General features: G+C 43.5%; 1 protein-coding gene across 1 annotated transcript in view; it reads left to right on the plus strand.

The window, feature by feature from the left end:
• CDK6 (cyclin dependent kinase 6) overlaps nt 1-16,114 on the plus strand; it is a 163,988-nt gene that overhangs the window by 128,385 nt on the left and 19,489 nt on the right. Inside the window, exon 5 of the mRNA XM_077268202.1 lies at nt 11,291-11,400. Coding sequence (XP_077124317.1) covers nt 11,291-11,400 — 110 coding nt within the window. The remainder of the gene's footprint in view (nt 1-11,290; nt 11,401-16,114) is intronic.

Below are 16,114 nucleotides of genomic sequence, written 5' to 3' on the forward strand. Positions count from 1 at the left end.
CCCGACTACGCGTTGGGGATTTGGTATGGCTTTCTTCCCGCTTTGTTCCTATGAAGGTCTCCTCTCCCAAATTTAAACCTCGTTTTATTGGGCCTTACAAGATATTGGAAATCCTTAATCCTGTATCTTTTCGTCTGGATCTTCCTGTGTCGTTTGCTATTCACAATGTATTTCATAGGTCCTTGTTGCGGCGGTACATTGTGCCTGTAGTTCCTTCTGCTGAGCCTCCTGCTCCGGTGTTGGTTGAGGGCGAGTTGGAGTACGTGGTGGAGAAGATCTTGGATTCTCGCCTCTCCAGGCGGAGGCTTCAGTACCTGGTCAAGTGGAAGGGCTATGGTCAGGAGGATAATTCCTGGGTGGTCGCCTCTGATGTTCATGCGGCCGATTTAGTTCGTGCCTTTCATGCCGCTCATCCTGATCGCCCTGGTGGTCGTGGTGAGGGTTCGGTGACCCCTCACTAAGGGGGGGGGTACTGTTGTGAATTTGCTTTTTGCTCCCTCTAGTGGTTACTAGTTTTTTGACTCTGGTTTTTCTGTCATTCCTTTTATCCGCACCTGGGTCGTTAGTTAGGGGTGTTGCTATGTAAGCTCCCTGGACCTTCAGTTCAATGCCTGGCAACGTAGTTATCAGAGCTAGTCTGCTGTGCTCTTGTCTACTGATCCTGGTTCCAGTTATATCAGCTAAGTCTGCCTTTTGCTTTTTGCTATTTGTTTTGGTTTTGTATTTTTGTCCAGCTTGTTCCAAATCTACATCCTGACCTTTGCTGGAAGCTCTAGGGGGCTGGTGTTCTCCCCCCGGACCGTTAGACGGTTCGGGGGTTCTTGAATTTCCAGTGTGGATTTTGATAGGGTTTTTGTTGACCATATAAGTTACCTTTCTTTATTCTGCTATCAGTAAGCGGGCCTCTCTGTGCTAAACCTGATTCATTTCTGTGTTTGTCATTTCCTCTTACCTCACCGTCATTATTTGTGGGGGGCTTCTATCCAGCTTTGGGGTCCCCTTCTCTGGAGGCAAGAAAGGTCTTTGTTTTCCTCTACTAGGGGTAGCTAGATTCTCCGGCTGGCGCGTGTCATCTAGAATCAATGTAGGAATGATCCCCGGCTACTTCTAGTGTTGGCGTTAGGAGTAGATATATGGTCAACCCAGTTACCACTGCCCTATGAGCTGGATTTTTGTATTCTGCAGACTTCCACGTTCCTCTGAGACCCTCGCCATTGGGGTCATAACAGGTCACTAGCGACATGACACTTTGATTTTCTTTCCCCAGCTTGGTACCCACCTGGTTCGTTAGTCCAGGGGTGTTGCTATTTAAACTCCCTGGATTCTCAGTCTGGTGCCTGGCATCGTTGTAATCAGTTCCTTTCTGTTTGCTCCTGTCTGCTGGTCCTGGTTCTTTGCAAAATAAGCTAAGTCCTGCTTCCTTATTTTTTGGTTATTTGCATTGCTCTTATTTTTGTCCAGCTTGTACTAAATGTGATTCCTGATATTGCTGGAAGCTCTAGGGGGCTGATATTCTCCCCCCGTGCCGTTAGACGGTTCGGGGGTTCTTGAATATTCAGCGTGGAAATTTTGATAGGGTTTTTGCTGACCGTATAAGTCATCTTCCTATATTCTGCTATTAGTCAGTGGGCCTCTCTTTGCTAAAACCTAGTTCATTCTTACGTTTGTCTTTTCTTCTTACCTCACCGTTATTATTTGTTGGGGGCTTGTATCCAACTTTTGGGGTCTTTTCTCTGGAGGCAAGAAAGGTCTATTGTTTCCCTTCTAGGGTTAGTTAGTTCTCCGGCTGGCGCGAGACGTCTAGAACCAACGTAGGTACGTTCCCCGGCTACTGCTATTTGTTGTGCTAGGATCAGTTATACGGTCAGCCTAGTTACCACTGCCCTATGAGCTGGTTTTGTGTGTGTGCAGACTTGGTAATAACCTCTGAGACCCTCTGCCATTGGGGTCATAACAAGTACCCCCCCCCCTTGAGGAGGGGTCACCGAACCCTCACCAGAGCCCCCAGGCCGATCCGGACGAGCCAAATGAAAGGCACGAACCAAATCATCAGCATGAACATCGGAGGCAACAACCCAAGAATTATCCCCCTGGCCGTAACCCTTCCATTTGACAAGATACTGAAGCCTCCGCCTCGAAAAACGAGAATCCAAAATCTTCTCAACCACATACTCCAACTCCCCATCAATCAACACCGGGGCAGGAGGATCAACAGAGGGAACAACGGGCACCACATATTTCCGCAACAAAGATCTATGAAAAACATTATGGATGGAAAAAAAGGCTGGAAGGGCCAAACGAAAAGACACTGGATTGATAATCTCAGAAATCCCATAAGGGCCAATAAACCGAGGCTTAAACTTAGGGGAAGAAACCTTCATAGGGACATGACGAGAAGACAACCAGACCAAATCCCCAACCCGAAGCCGGGAACAAACACACCGATGACGGTTAGCAAAACGCTGAGCCCCCTCCTGAGACAACACCAAATTGTCAACAACATGAGCCCAAATTTGCTGCAACCTGTCAACCACAGAGTCCACCCCAGGACAATCAGAAGGCTCAACCTGCCCTGAAGAAAAACGAGGATGAAAACCAGAGTTACAAAAGAAGGGTGAAACCAAGGTAGCAGAACTAGCCCGATTATTAAGGGCAAACTCGGCCAATGGCAAGAAAGCCACCCAATCATCCTGATTGGAAACACAAAGCATCTCAAATAAGTTTCCAAAGTCTGATTAGTTCGCTCGGTTTGGCCATTTGTCTGAGGATAAAATGCGGAAGAAAAAGACAAATCAATGCCCAGCCTAGCACAAAAGGCCCACCAAAACCTAGAAACAAACTGGGAACCTCTATCGGACACAATGTTCTCCGGAATGCCATGCAAACGAACCACATGCTGAAAAAACAACGGAACCAAATCAGAAGAGGAAGGCAACTTAGGCAAAGGTACCAAATGAACCATCTTAGAAAACCGGTCACAAACCACCCAGATAACTGACATCCTCTGGGAAACCGGAAGATCCGAAATAAAATCCATAGAAATATGCGTCCAAGGCCTCTCAGGGACCGGCAAAGGCAAAAGCAACCCACTAGTGCGGGAACAGCAAGGCTTGGCCCGCGCACAAGTCCCACATGACTGCACAAAAGAACGCACATCCCGTGACAAAGAAGGCCACCAAAAGGACCTACCAACCAAATCTCTGGTACCAAAAATCCCAGGATGACCGGCTAACACAGAACAATGAACCTCCGAAATCACTTTACTAGTTCATCTGTCAGGAACAAACAATTTCCCCACTGGACAGCGGTCAGGTTTATCAGCCTGAAATTTCTGAAGAACCCGTCATAAACCAGGGGAGATGGTAGAAAGAATCACCCCTTCCTTCAGAATACCGACCGGCTCAAGGACCCCAGGAGAATCAGGCAAAAAGCTCCTAGAGAGGGCATCAGCCTTAACATTCTTAGAACCCGGAAGATACGAGACCACAAAATCAAAACGGGAGAAAAATAAAGACCATCGGGCCTGTCTAGGATTCAGCCGTTTGGCAGACTCGAGATAAATCAGATTCTTATGATCGGTCAAGACCACAATACGGTGCTTGACCCCCTCAAGCCAATGTCGCCACTCCTCAAATGCCCACTTCACAGCCAACAACTCACGATTGCCGACATCATAATTGCGTTCCGCAGGCGAAAACTTTCGAGAAAAGAAGGCACATGGTTTTATCAAGGAACCATCAGAATTCCTCTGAGACAAAACGGCCCCTGCCCCAATCTCAGAAGCGTCAACCTCAACCTGAAAAGGAAGAGAAACATCCGGCTGACGCAACACAGGGGCAGAAGTAAATCGGCGTTTAAGCTCCTGAAAGGCAGAAACAGCCGCAGAGGACCAATTCGCCACATCAGCGCCTTTCTTCGTCAAATCGGTCAGGGGTTTAACCACACTGGAGAAGTTGGCAATGAAACGGCGATAAAAATTAGCAAAGCCCAAAAATTTCTGAAGGCTCTTCACGGATGTGGGCTGGATCCAATCATGAATGGCCTGAACCTTAACCGGATCCATTTCTATAGATGAGGGAGAAAAATGAAGCCCAAAAAAGAAATCTCCTGTACTCCAAAGAGGCACTTAGACCCCTTCACAAACAAGGCATTATCACGAAGGATCTGAAATACCATCCTGACTTGTTTCACATGAGACTCCCAATCATCTGAAAAAATCAAAATATCATCCAAATATACAATCATGAATTTATCAAGATAATTCCGAAATATATCATGCATGAAAGACTGAAACACAGATGGAGCATTAGAAAGCCCGAAAGGCATCACAAGGTATTCAAAATGGCCTTCGGGCGTATTAAACGCAGTTTTCCATTCGTCACCCTGCTTAATACGAACAAGATTATATGCCCCTCGAAGGTCAATCTTAGTAAACCAACTAGCCCCCATAATCCTAGCAAACAGATCAGAAAGCAAAGGCAAAGGGTATTGGAATTTGACCGTGATCTTATTCAAGAGGCGATAATCAATACAGGGTCTCAAGGAGCCATCTATTTTGGCAACAAAAAAAACCTGCTCCCAATGGTGAAGAAGATGGCCGAATATGCCCCTTCTCCAAGGACTCCTTAACATTGCTCCGCATGGCGGTATGTTCTGGCACAGACAGGTTGAAAAGTCGACCCTTAGGGAACTTACAGCCTGGAATCAAGTCAATAGCACAATCACAGTCCCTATGCGGTGGAAGGGAACTGGACTTGGGCTCATCAAATACATCCTGGAAATCTGACAAAAACTCAGGAATTTCAGAAGAGGGGGAGGAGGCAATTGACATCACAGGAACGTCACCATGAACCCCCTGACAACCCCAACTAGTCACACACATAGATTTCCAATCTAATACCGGATTATGCACCTGTAACCATGGGAACCCAGCACAATAGCATCATGCAAATTATGCAACACCAGAAAACGACAATCTTCCTGATGGGCTGGCGCCATGCACATGGTCAGCTGTGTCCAAAACTGAGGCTTATTTTTAGCCAACGGTGTAGCATCAATGCCCCTCAAAGGAATAGGACTCTGCAAAGGCTGCAAGGGGAAACCACAACGTCTGGCAAATTCTAAGTCCATTAAGTTTAGAGCGGCGCCTGAATCCACAAATGCCATGACAGAAAATGACGATAATGAGCAGATCAGGGTCACAGATAACAGAAATTTAGGTTGTACAGTACTGATGGTAACAGAACTAGCGATTCTCTTGGTACGCTTAGGGCAATCAAAAGTAACATGAGCAGAATCGCCGCAGTAAAAACACAACCTATTCTGACGTCTGAATCCTTGTCGTTCAGCTCTAGACACAATCCTATCACACTGCATAGGCTCAGGACTCCGCTCGGAAGACAACGCCATAGTGTTCACAACTCTGCGCTCGCGCAAGCGCCGATCAATCTGAATGGCCAGAGACATAGAATCACTCAGACCAGCAGGCGGATTCAGAAAGACCCTTTCTGAAAATTGCCGCCAAGGCATCCTCATTCCATTTAGTCAGTACAGACCATTTTCTAAACTTCTGGCAATATGATTCTGCCGCTTCTTGACCCTGACACAGGGCCAACAAGGTCTTCTCAGCATGATCCACTGAATTAGGTTCTTCATACAATAACCCAAGCGCCTGAAAAAATGTGTCTACATTAAGCAACGCCGGATTCCCAGGTTCCAGGGCAAATGCCCAATCCTGGGGGTCACCACGCAGCAGAGATATAATAATTTTAACCTGCTGGATGGGATCACCAGGGGAACGGGGTTTCAGAGCAAAAAACAGTTTACAGTTATTTTTAAAGCTCAGAAATTTGGACCTATCCCCAAAAAACAAATCAGGAGTTGCAATTCTAGGCTCTAAAACTGGAGTCTGAACGATATAATCGGAAATACCCTGTACTCTAGCAGCAAGTTGATCCACACGAGAAGCCAATCCCTGAACATCCATACCAGCACCGAACTCCTGAGCCACCCAGAGGTAAAGAGGGAAGAGAAAAAAAAAACACAACAGACTACAGAAAAAAAAATGGCTCAGCACTTTCCTTCCCTTCTTCTGAGATGCGGTTAACTCATTGTTGGCCAGTTGTACTGCTACTGCTATGATCTGGTGGCCTAAGAGCAGCATGAGACGTACTCTGGAGAAGGTGGTACCTGTACTGACCCCAGACCCTGAACTTAACACCGCAACTAGAAGTAGCCGTGGAATGTACCTAGCGCTCCCTAGACATCTCGACACAGCCGGAGGACTAATTACCCCTAGAGATAGAAAAGGGAAAACTATCTTGCCTCAGAGAAAATTCCCAAAGGATAGGCAGCCCCCCACAAATATTGACTGTGAGAGGAGAGGGAAAAAACATACATAGACGGAAATGAGAATTTAGCAAAGTAGGCCACTTCTAGCTAAATAGAAAGGATAGGACAGAGTACTATGCGGTCAGTATTAAAACACTAGAAAATATCCACCACAGAAAATACAAAATCTCCACAGCTAACTAAAGATATGGAGGGTATATCTGCATCTCCAGAGATACCAGCTTGGCTAAAAAAATCCTTATACAGACCAAGCTGGACAAGACAAAACATAGAAAAGAACTGAACAAAAAGACCACAGCATGTGGACTGCAAAATCAAGGCCAGAACTTATCTTTGTTGAAACAAACTGCAAAGCAGGAGAGACCAGGAAGGGATGAGAATCCTCCAGGAACAATGGACAACTGGCACTGACTAAAGGGTGAAGGAAGACTAAATAGCCCAGTCAAAATTGCAAGAAGTGAACACACCTGACAAATGCTGCGACTCAGAGACAGCAGCGCTACCACTTACAACCACCGGAGGGAGCCCAAGAGCAGAATTCACAACAGCCGGGCTCACAATCTCCATTATAGGAGGGGGTTGGGGTCCGGGCTCTGGGCGGCCGCTCATGTTCTCTCCCCCATCTCTGTTTGGACCTTGTGCACTGGGCACAGTCATGGGGGACAGATAAGGGTCTTCCCCAAATTGTTCCCACAAAGCTGAAGCTATAATTGTCCTCAATGTCTTGTGCTGAAGATTAAGATTTCCCATCACTGGAGCTGAGGGTCCGAGGCCGCCCCCTGATGACAGCCCAGAGCATTATCCGCCTCCACCATCTGTACAGGGGGCACAATGCAGTCAGGGGGTAACGTCCTCCTGGAATCACCATACCCGGACTCCTCCATCAGATAGAGAAGTGTGATCCGTCACTGCACAGAACATGGATCCTCCAGAGTCCAGAGGTGGAAGCTTTACATCACTCTATCCGACGCTCAGCATTGTGCTTGGTGATGTACGGCTGCATGCAGCTCCTCGGCCATGAAGCTCCTGGCAGGGGCGCAGATTTTGTGCTGATGTTAATACCAGAGGAGGTCTGGACTCTGCAGTTATGGGGTCAGCAGATCTTTGGTGACTTTTTTCCCCTCTCCTCCTCAGCACTCGGTGTTGCTCAGCACGTTAGTGGATTGGTTGATTAATACTGAAAATGTATGATGGCGCAGTATATTGAAGAGTTCTATTTTTCCTTTACAATATTACATCTGTATGATTTTTAGTAATATGTGTGAGCAGGCAGCGCTGCCTTGTTTCTGTGGTGGTAGATCACTTTTCCCATTGACACATACTTGTAAAACTCTCGGCTGCCTTTTGCCTTTATTAATAAGCCGATAGATCCGCCGGCCCCAATCATGGCAATAACAACTGTATATAGACTGCCCCCTAGTGGCTGTAACGGGCAGTCACCTAGTTAGTGAGGCCCAATATGAAATTTAGGCTGCGGACCAGAGTTCTTTTTCATTCTAAGCAGCCATGATTTTTCAATGTATTAAAACCCCTTTAAGTCACTTTAAGACGAATGCCGGACCTTCCGGATCTCACTTGTGAGAGTATCCTGCGTTGTAGTTTAGAATTCTTGAGGTTTTTTCCTAGCACCAGTAATTAACAGCCAAACTACAATTACAAAATAATGCTGCAGTGTAAAGTATGGCAAACACTATTCAGAAGTGAACATCACTGGATAAGGTAACGTATTTTTTTTTGTAAAATGAGCTGTAATTTTTTTGTTAGGTGCCATTTTGCCACACACATACTGAGTATTACATTAAGACCACGTTCACACGATCAGTATTGGGTCAGTACTTTATATCAGGAGTGGAACAATCAGAGGAAAAGTAGAATAGAAACCCGTCACCACTTCTGTATTTATCACCCTCCTGGTTTTGGCTTACAAATACTGATGTAAAATACTGACCAAATACTGAATGAGTTAAATTCCAAAAAATATATATTTTTATTTACCCCAGTCCCCATAAATTAAGTATTCACAGTATTGTACAGGTAGTTAAAAATACAGGGATGACGAGTATGATTATTATTTACTGGTTTGTTAATTATTTATTTATTTATTTTTTTTTATGTATTTTTTTAAAAATTTTTGTACTGTAATTTTTTCGCCACTGAAAATTACAAATAAAAATCAACTTATTTTTTTTTTTTAATTCCTAATAATGCACTTGTATGTAGATATATATATCTATATATACCAGTGCAATAGAGCTATAAAAAGCATAAAGAAGAAAAAAATTGTGAAATACCCAATAGTGCATCCTGTGGCTCACTGTTAGAGTTTCTGCCCACCAAAGACACGTTAAAAAAAATAAAATAATTGCATTTATAAATTAATCCAGTGAGCGTTGTCCCACGTCTGGGACTATGATATGACTTGGGTCCCCTTCTCCAGGGGTCTTTGTGCAGCTAAAACTTGACACCTTCCTAATATTTTTTTACAATGGCTCAAGTATTAATGCGGAGTGATTAGATCAGGGGTATTCAGAAAAGCCTTATGTATGTGACCGCCTTGTACAGTTGAGCTGTAGCAATACGAGATGAGTATTTAGCAATGCTTACAAACTCGTTACGGTTAATTGATACTTCCCCTTTAAATTACATCATTATTAGTGATGCTAATAGCTAAAGACTTGTGTAAGTGTTTGTGATCTCCCATATTAAAGGGGTTGCCCAGGATCATGATATTGATGGCACCTCCACCAATCGGATGTTTTCAGGACTTGCGGTGGCCGGGGCACCATAGCGCCGCACACGTTCTCAGGTACTGTAGCTTTGCTCTCATTGAAGTGAATGCGATCCGAGTTGCAGTACCCAAAAAAGGCCTTTTGCGCAGTGTACGGCTCTGCATATTGTTACTTCTGGCCCTAAAATCATCTGATCGGTGGAGATGTAGGATGTTGGACCCCCCCACTAATCTTGTATTAATGACCTATCCAATGGATACACCATTAATATCTAAGTCTGTACCTAACTTTTGATGTGTGAAAGCGAAATCTAAGGATCAGCCGAGCAGAGCTGAAGAGGCGCAGAGCTCAGATCAGTGATCATTTCACCGATGCCGGTATCACAATCTTTATTAAAAATGAGTAATCTTGCAATTTCCACAATTTTTTAGCCTATGTATCAGGAAATGCACATGCACATTAACAGCAATGAGCAGAAACCCAACCCTATTTTTTTTTTGTATTGAAGCATCTAATGAGCGTGTGCAGAGGTCATTGTGAATCGAGGGGGATCTGTAACATTATGATTATTGGATCCTGTATTATCAGCTGTGTATATCGGCATTGTGAGTAGCAATTGACCAAAATGGAGAACCCCTTTAATGCCGCCACTGCTGAAGGTAACATTGACTGAGCTGCGTTTATCGGCTACGTAAGTGCTTGAGGAAAGCCAGATAATCAGCCGAAATGTGTCTGCTGAGCGCTGCTGCCTGATCTTACGCTGGAAACGATTTCTATGTATTCTTATCTACTCACTTGAGAGGACGCCGGCAAATATTTATTTGGTTCCCATAGTGAGTGGGGTGTAAATGTTTTTAGTGAGAACCAAGGTGCGTTGGACTTTCTCAGGGGACGCGATGACCTCTTTGGCTATTTCGACTTGTTCACAATTTAATTTATCTTCCGAAAAGTTCTGATTAGTTACTTTTTAGGTTTTGGTCTTAATATTGTTTTATTGGAAGGATGTGATTTTTCCCATCTCTATTTTTTTTCTTTTTTTTTTTCTTTTTGAAGTTATTATTTTTATAGCACCACCATATACCAGAGCGATGGGGCAGAGATTGTCACCACTCATATTGGTCCCCCATGTCCCATTGGGACTTGCAATCTAGTTTCCAAATAAACTTCTTAGTATTATGTTTTTTATTAGTATTTTTTTTTTTTTAGGTGTGACCCATGCAAACATAACTCCATGCAGATGTTGGTCTCTGGCAGGGATTGAATCCACTGAGCTCAACATTTTTAAAATATTTAGGGTATGTGCACACAATGCAGATTTAGTGCAGAATTGGTGCAGAGCCGCACTGTGATGTACAGTACAATGTAAATCAATGTGAAAAAAAAAAAGCTGTGCACATGGTGCAGAAAAATCCGCGCAGAAACGCTGCAGATTTCAAAGAAGTGCACGTCGCTTCTTTTGTGCATTTCTGCAGCGTTTCTGCACCCCTCCATTAATAGAAATCCGCAGTGGTAAAATCTGCACAAAAACTGCACAAAATCTGCATCAATTCCGCACAAAAAACGCACTAAAACCGCATAAAAAACGCACCTGCGGATTCTGCCAGGAGATGCAGATTTAGTGCAGAAAATTCTGCATCACATTTCCTACATTTGCATATACCGGTAGCTGTTGTTGTTTTTTCAACGTTTTTCAGCAAAAAAATATGGTTTTATCCACACACACACACAAAAAAATTATGACTCTGGGAAGAAGGTGAGTAAAAAACAAAAGTGCAAAAATGAAAATTAGCCTTAGCGGGAAGGCGCTTAAAGGTTGCAATCTACCAGAATAATGTAAGCAGGAAATTATTTGGGTGACATATACCGTAAATTTTTCCATGGAGACAGAGATATGTGAACATTTACGACGGAGCTGTGGGCACAGTAGTTCTGCGGTTTAGTACTTCTGTATTAGATCAGAATCAGAGACGCGGGATTTCCAGGACAGACAGACAGACAGACAGAAAGACAGACAGACAGACGGAAAAACCCTTAGACAATTATATATATAGATATATATATAAATATATATATATGTGTGTGTGTTTTTTGCGCAGTGTCCAACAACTCACGTGTGGCCATAGAGTTGTATACCTAGAAGGTATATTTGGTACTCCTGAGATATTCTGCCAACGTATGGACCAAATAACCTTCTCTTTGTTACTTTTCAGGTGGTGACATTATGGTACAGAGCTCCGGAAGTTCTCCTCCAGTCCAGCTATGCCACGCCGGTGGACCTTTGGAGCGTTGGATGTATATTTGCAGAAATGTTTAGACGAAAGTAAGATTCATTTATAATCTGTTATATTAAATCCTTTCTTTTACTGTCTACTTACCGTGCCGTGTTGAGAAGCTAAAGGGGTTGTGTAACATCTGTCAGTTCCACCAAATCTGCTCATCGAGCAGGATATCCATTCCGACATCCAGAAATTATTATGGGACCCAGCCAGGATACTTACTGAGCTTCTGACTGTGCCTCCTTGGCGTGTGGCAGCCTTTTTGCACACTCATAGGTGAGCCCGCTCCATACATGATGGGTGCCGGCTGTGTTATACAGCCGGCACCTTACTCTAACAGCAACGATTGGAGCTAGCTCTGATAACTGCTGCTTAACCGCTTAGATGCGACTGTCAATCTGACAGTGGCATTTAAATGGGTTGAAGTGGTGCTGGCTTCTGATCTGGCAACCATCCACCCCACTCCCCCGTGCTCTACTATAGGCTCCCGTCACTGCCAGCATGGCACTTTTGTGAAGCTATGACTGTGACTGGGCTTCATAGTAGATTGTTATTTTTATTATATACTGCAATATTATAATATCCCCTTGAGAAAGCGGTATTCTAACATGAAACGCGCGTTGGGGTCTTGCCACCAGTTTTTCCTGAGAGCCTGAGTCTCTCCACATAGGTAAGATATACCCTTCGAGACCCTGTAGTTATGTCCACTTGCTCTGAGTAATTAGGCTAGGATCACATTAGCTGAATAATCATCAAAAAGAAGAAAATATGCGGCACTCACCCTTCTTTTGCTGTGTATTCGTGCTCTTTATTGGATATAACTTATACAAGTTTAAACATCCATGTTAGGACATCAGGTTCACAGGAGGGTGCGGTAGTGGAGCGTGGACACATTAGCGTTTCTGTGCACAGCGTATCATCTGCATGCGCAAGCGCATGCCAAAAATAATGCTTACGCCTGCGCATCATCTTGCGCAAACAAAAACGCTGTGTGTGCATGCGTTTTGGCATGCTTTTGTGTTTTTTTATGGGCATGGTGGAGGCGGTGACATCATTTTCTGGACATTCGCAGACTAAAGTATGCATGCATATCGAACACATGTGTACGCATGTCCTTGCATACCAATGCATTCCCATAGACAGTAATGCATTTTTTTGACGCAATCGTCTGCATGTGGACGATGGCGCAATATTTGACGCCTCAAAAAATGCAACATGTTGCGTGCGCTGGACATCGCGAAACGACGCATGCGAACGCATGCAAAAACATGTCCCTGCGTACACAGTGTTAAAGATATGTATGCATGACGCATGCGTATGTATGCGGACTATACGCTGTGCACAGCAACGCTAATGTGAGCCCGGCCTTAGATTTGCATTAATGGGCTGGTGTGGTGCTGCTCTTAGCTACAAATATATGCAATGTAACTGTCACTTGACTTGTTGTGTTTCTCATGTATTCATGGCTGTCTTTCGTTTGTCTTTTTTATACACTGTTATTCTAAAAGAAATGTGTTAATAAAAATCACTATTTAAACCCTTCTACTCCACAAACTTCTGTTTCTACAATACTATAATATTGCAGTAGATAGTACAAATGACCGCAGGTTGAAATTCAATAAGACGTCTATAAAAAGAAATATGTAAAAACTAGTTTAAGAATGTAAAACAAAATACTAAAAATAAAAAAAATAAAAAGTTGAAATCACTCTTGTGTTCTCAATAGAAAAAAAGAAATGTAAACATATTTGGTATCACCATGTTTGTAAAATTGCGATGTGTGTGTGTGTATATGTACAGTTGTGGCCAAAAGTATTGACACCCCTGCAATTCTGTCAGATAATACTCAGTTTCTTCCTGAAAATGATTGCAATCACAAATTCTTTGGTATTATTATCTTCATGTAATTTGTCTTAAATGAAAAAAACACAAAAGAGAATGAAGCAAAAAGCAAAACATTGATCATTTCACACAAAACTCCAAAAATGGGCCAGACAAAAGTATTGGCACCCTCAGCCTAATACTTGGTTGCACAACCTTTAGCCAAAATAACTGCGATCAACCGCTTCCGGTAACCATCAATGAGTTTCTTACAATGCTCTGCTGGAATTTTAGACCATTCTTCTTTGGCAAACTGCTCCAGGTCCCTGATATTTGAAGGGTGCCTTCTCCAAACTGCCATCTTTAGATCTCTCCACAGGTGTTCTATGGGATTCAGGTCTGGACTTATTGCTGGTCACCTTAGAAGTCTCCAGTGCTTTCTCTCAAACCATTTTCTAGTGCTTTTTGAAGTGTGTTTTGGGTCATTGTCCTGCTGGAAGACCCATGACCTCTGAGGGAGACCCAGCTTTCTCACACTGGGCCCTATATTATGCTGCAAAATTTGTTGGTAGTCTTCAGACTTCATAATGCCATGCACACGGTCAAGCAGTCCAGTGCCAGAGGCAGTGAAGCCACCCCAAAACATCAGGGAACCTCCGCCATGTTTGACTGTAGGGACCGTGTTCTTTTCCTTGAATGTCTCTTTTTTTCTCCTGTAAACTCTATGTTGATGCCTTTGCCCAAAAAGCTCTACTTTTGTCTCATCTGAAAAGAGAACATTCTTCCAAAAAGTTTTAGGCTTTTTCAGGTAAGTTTTGGCAAACTCCAGCCTGGCTTTTTTATGTCTCGGGGTAAGAAGTGGGGTCTTCCTGGGTCTCCTACCATGCAGTCCCTTTTCATTCAGACGCCGACGGATAGTATGGGTTGACACTGTTGTACCCTAGGACTGCACGGCAGCTTGAACTTGTTTGGATGTTAGTCGAGGTTCTTTATCCAACATCCGCACAATCTTGCGTTGAAATCTCTTGTCAATTTTCCTTTTCCGTCCACATCTAGGGAGGTTAGCCACAGTGCCATGGGCTTTACACTTCTTGATGACACTGCGCATGGTAGACACAGGAACATTCAGGTCTTTGGAGCTGGACTTCTTTCTTTTCTCCATGCTCAATGTGGTACACACAAGGACACAGGACAGAGGTTGAGTCAACTTTAATCCATGTCAACTGGCTGCAAGTGTGATTTAGTTATTGCCAACACCTGTTAGGTGCCACAGGTAAGTTACAGGGGCTGTTAATTACACAAATTAGAGAAGCATCACATGATTTTTCGAACAGTGCCAATACTTTTGTCCACCCCCTTTTTTATGTTTGGTGTGGAATTATATCCAATTTGGCTTTAGGACAATTCTTTTTTGTGTTTTTTCATTTAAGACAAATTAAATGAAGATAATAATAACAAAGAATTTGTGTTTGCAATCATTTTCAGGAAGAAACTGAGTATTATCTGACAGAATTGCAGGGGTGTCAATACTTTTGGCCACAACTGTATATATATACAGTATAATTTGCAATATATAAAATTAATGAACCAATATGATAAACGCTATAAAGGAAAAAAAATCAAATTGCTAATTTTCAGTCTCAATATTTCTTCTAAGCAAATGCAATAAAAAGTGATCAAAATGTTATGTGTTCCCCAAAATAATATCACTAAAAAACATCAGATCTTCATGCAAAAAATAAAACTCTCATACGAGGTCATAGTCAGAAAAATATAAATGTTACGGATCTCAGAAAATGGCAACAAATACCAAAGTAAAAGGAGTAAGGATGACTAGACTGATGCATCTAACAGAAAACCATGTGCATAAGACTATGGCGAAACACAACGTTCCGTGTAGCTGTATGTGCCAGCGCTGGTCTCCACGGACTGGCTTATAGTCTCCATGAAATTAAAGGCGTAAAGAGACATTGAGGGGGCATTATACATTGGGTTGGGGTGCAAAATAAAAAATGCAAATTTTGGAGCAATCCTATTTTTGCAAAAAATTTGCTAGTTGTTTTCAATTGTGAAGAATTGTGGCCAGGCGCATGTACTAGAATTTACGCAATTACATAATCTGTACCAGTTTGTAACACGTGCCTCTTATTAAATACTAGATGGTGGCCTGATTCTAACGCATCGGGTATTCTAGAATATGTATGTAGTTATTTATGAAGATTTAAGAATAATGCAGTGAATACGCAGGATTTTCCTGGTAAAATATATACATTATCATTAAATTTTATTGCTCATAGAACTTAATACAACTGAACGAATCAGCCTGACTGCGCCTGTCGCTGATTGGTCGCGGGCGGCTGGCGCAACCAATCAGCGAAGCGTGGTTCAAATCTTGCGCCAGTCCGGGGCCGGACTGCGCCTGTCGCTGATTGGTCGTGGCCGGCCGGGCGTGACCAATCAGTGAAGCGTGGTTCAAATCCTGCGCCAATTCGCAGCTGGACTGCGCCTGTCGCTGATTGATCGCGGGTGGCTGGCGCAACCAATCAGCGAAGCTTGGTTCAAATCCCGCGCCAATTCGCAGCCAATCAGCGATGCGGAATTTCCGTTACAGACAGACAGAATTAGACAATTATATAGTAGAATATGCATCTTTCCGCAGCCTTTATGAAAGACTGGATCTTTGTAAATTTACACCCTCCATTATCTATATGTAATTTCCTCCTGAGTTTCTTCGGACCGGACAGATGTTTTCTCGGCATCAGCAGTTTGATTGACAGCCGTTGTAAGACGCAGTAACAGCATGAATCTGCGGTCGGCGCTTGCTGTAACAGTAGGGACCTGGCAGCACAAATGTGGTTTTCTTCCCAGCGTTGGTCCTCGCCAGGCGCCCAGTGCGGGCTCGGGGCTGCGGTGAGATCAGCCTGTGGCAGTGAAGAG

Source organism: Ranitomeya variabilis, chromosome 6, assembly GCF_051348905.1.
Source record: "Ranitomeya variabilis isolate aRanVar5 chromosome 6, aRanVar5.hap1, whole genome shotgun sequence".
In the NCBI taxonomy this organism is placed as follows: Eukaryota; Metazoa; Chordata; class Amphibia; order Anura; family Dendrobatidae; genus Ranitomeya; species Ranitomeya variabilis.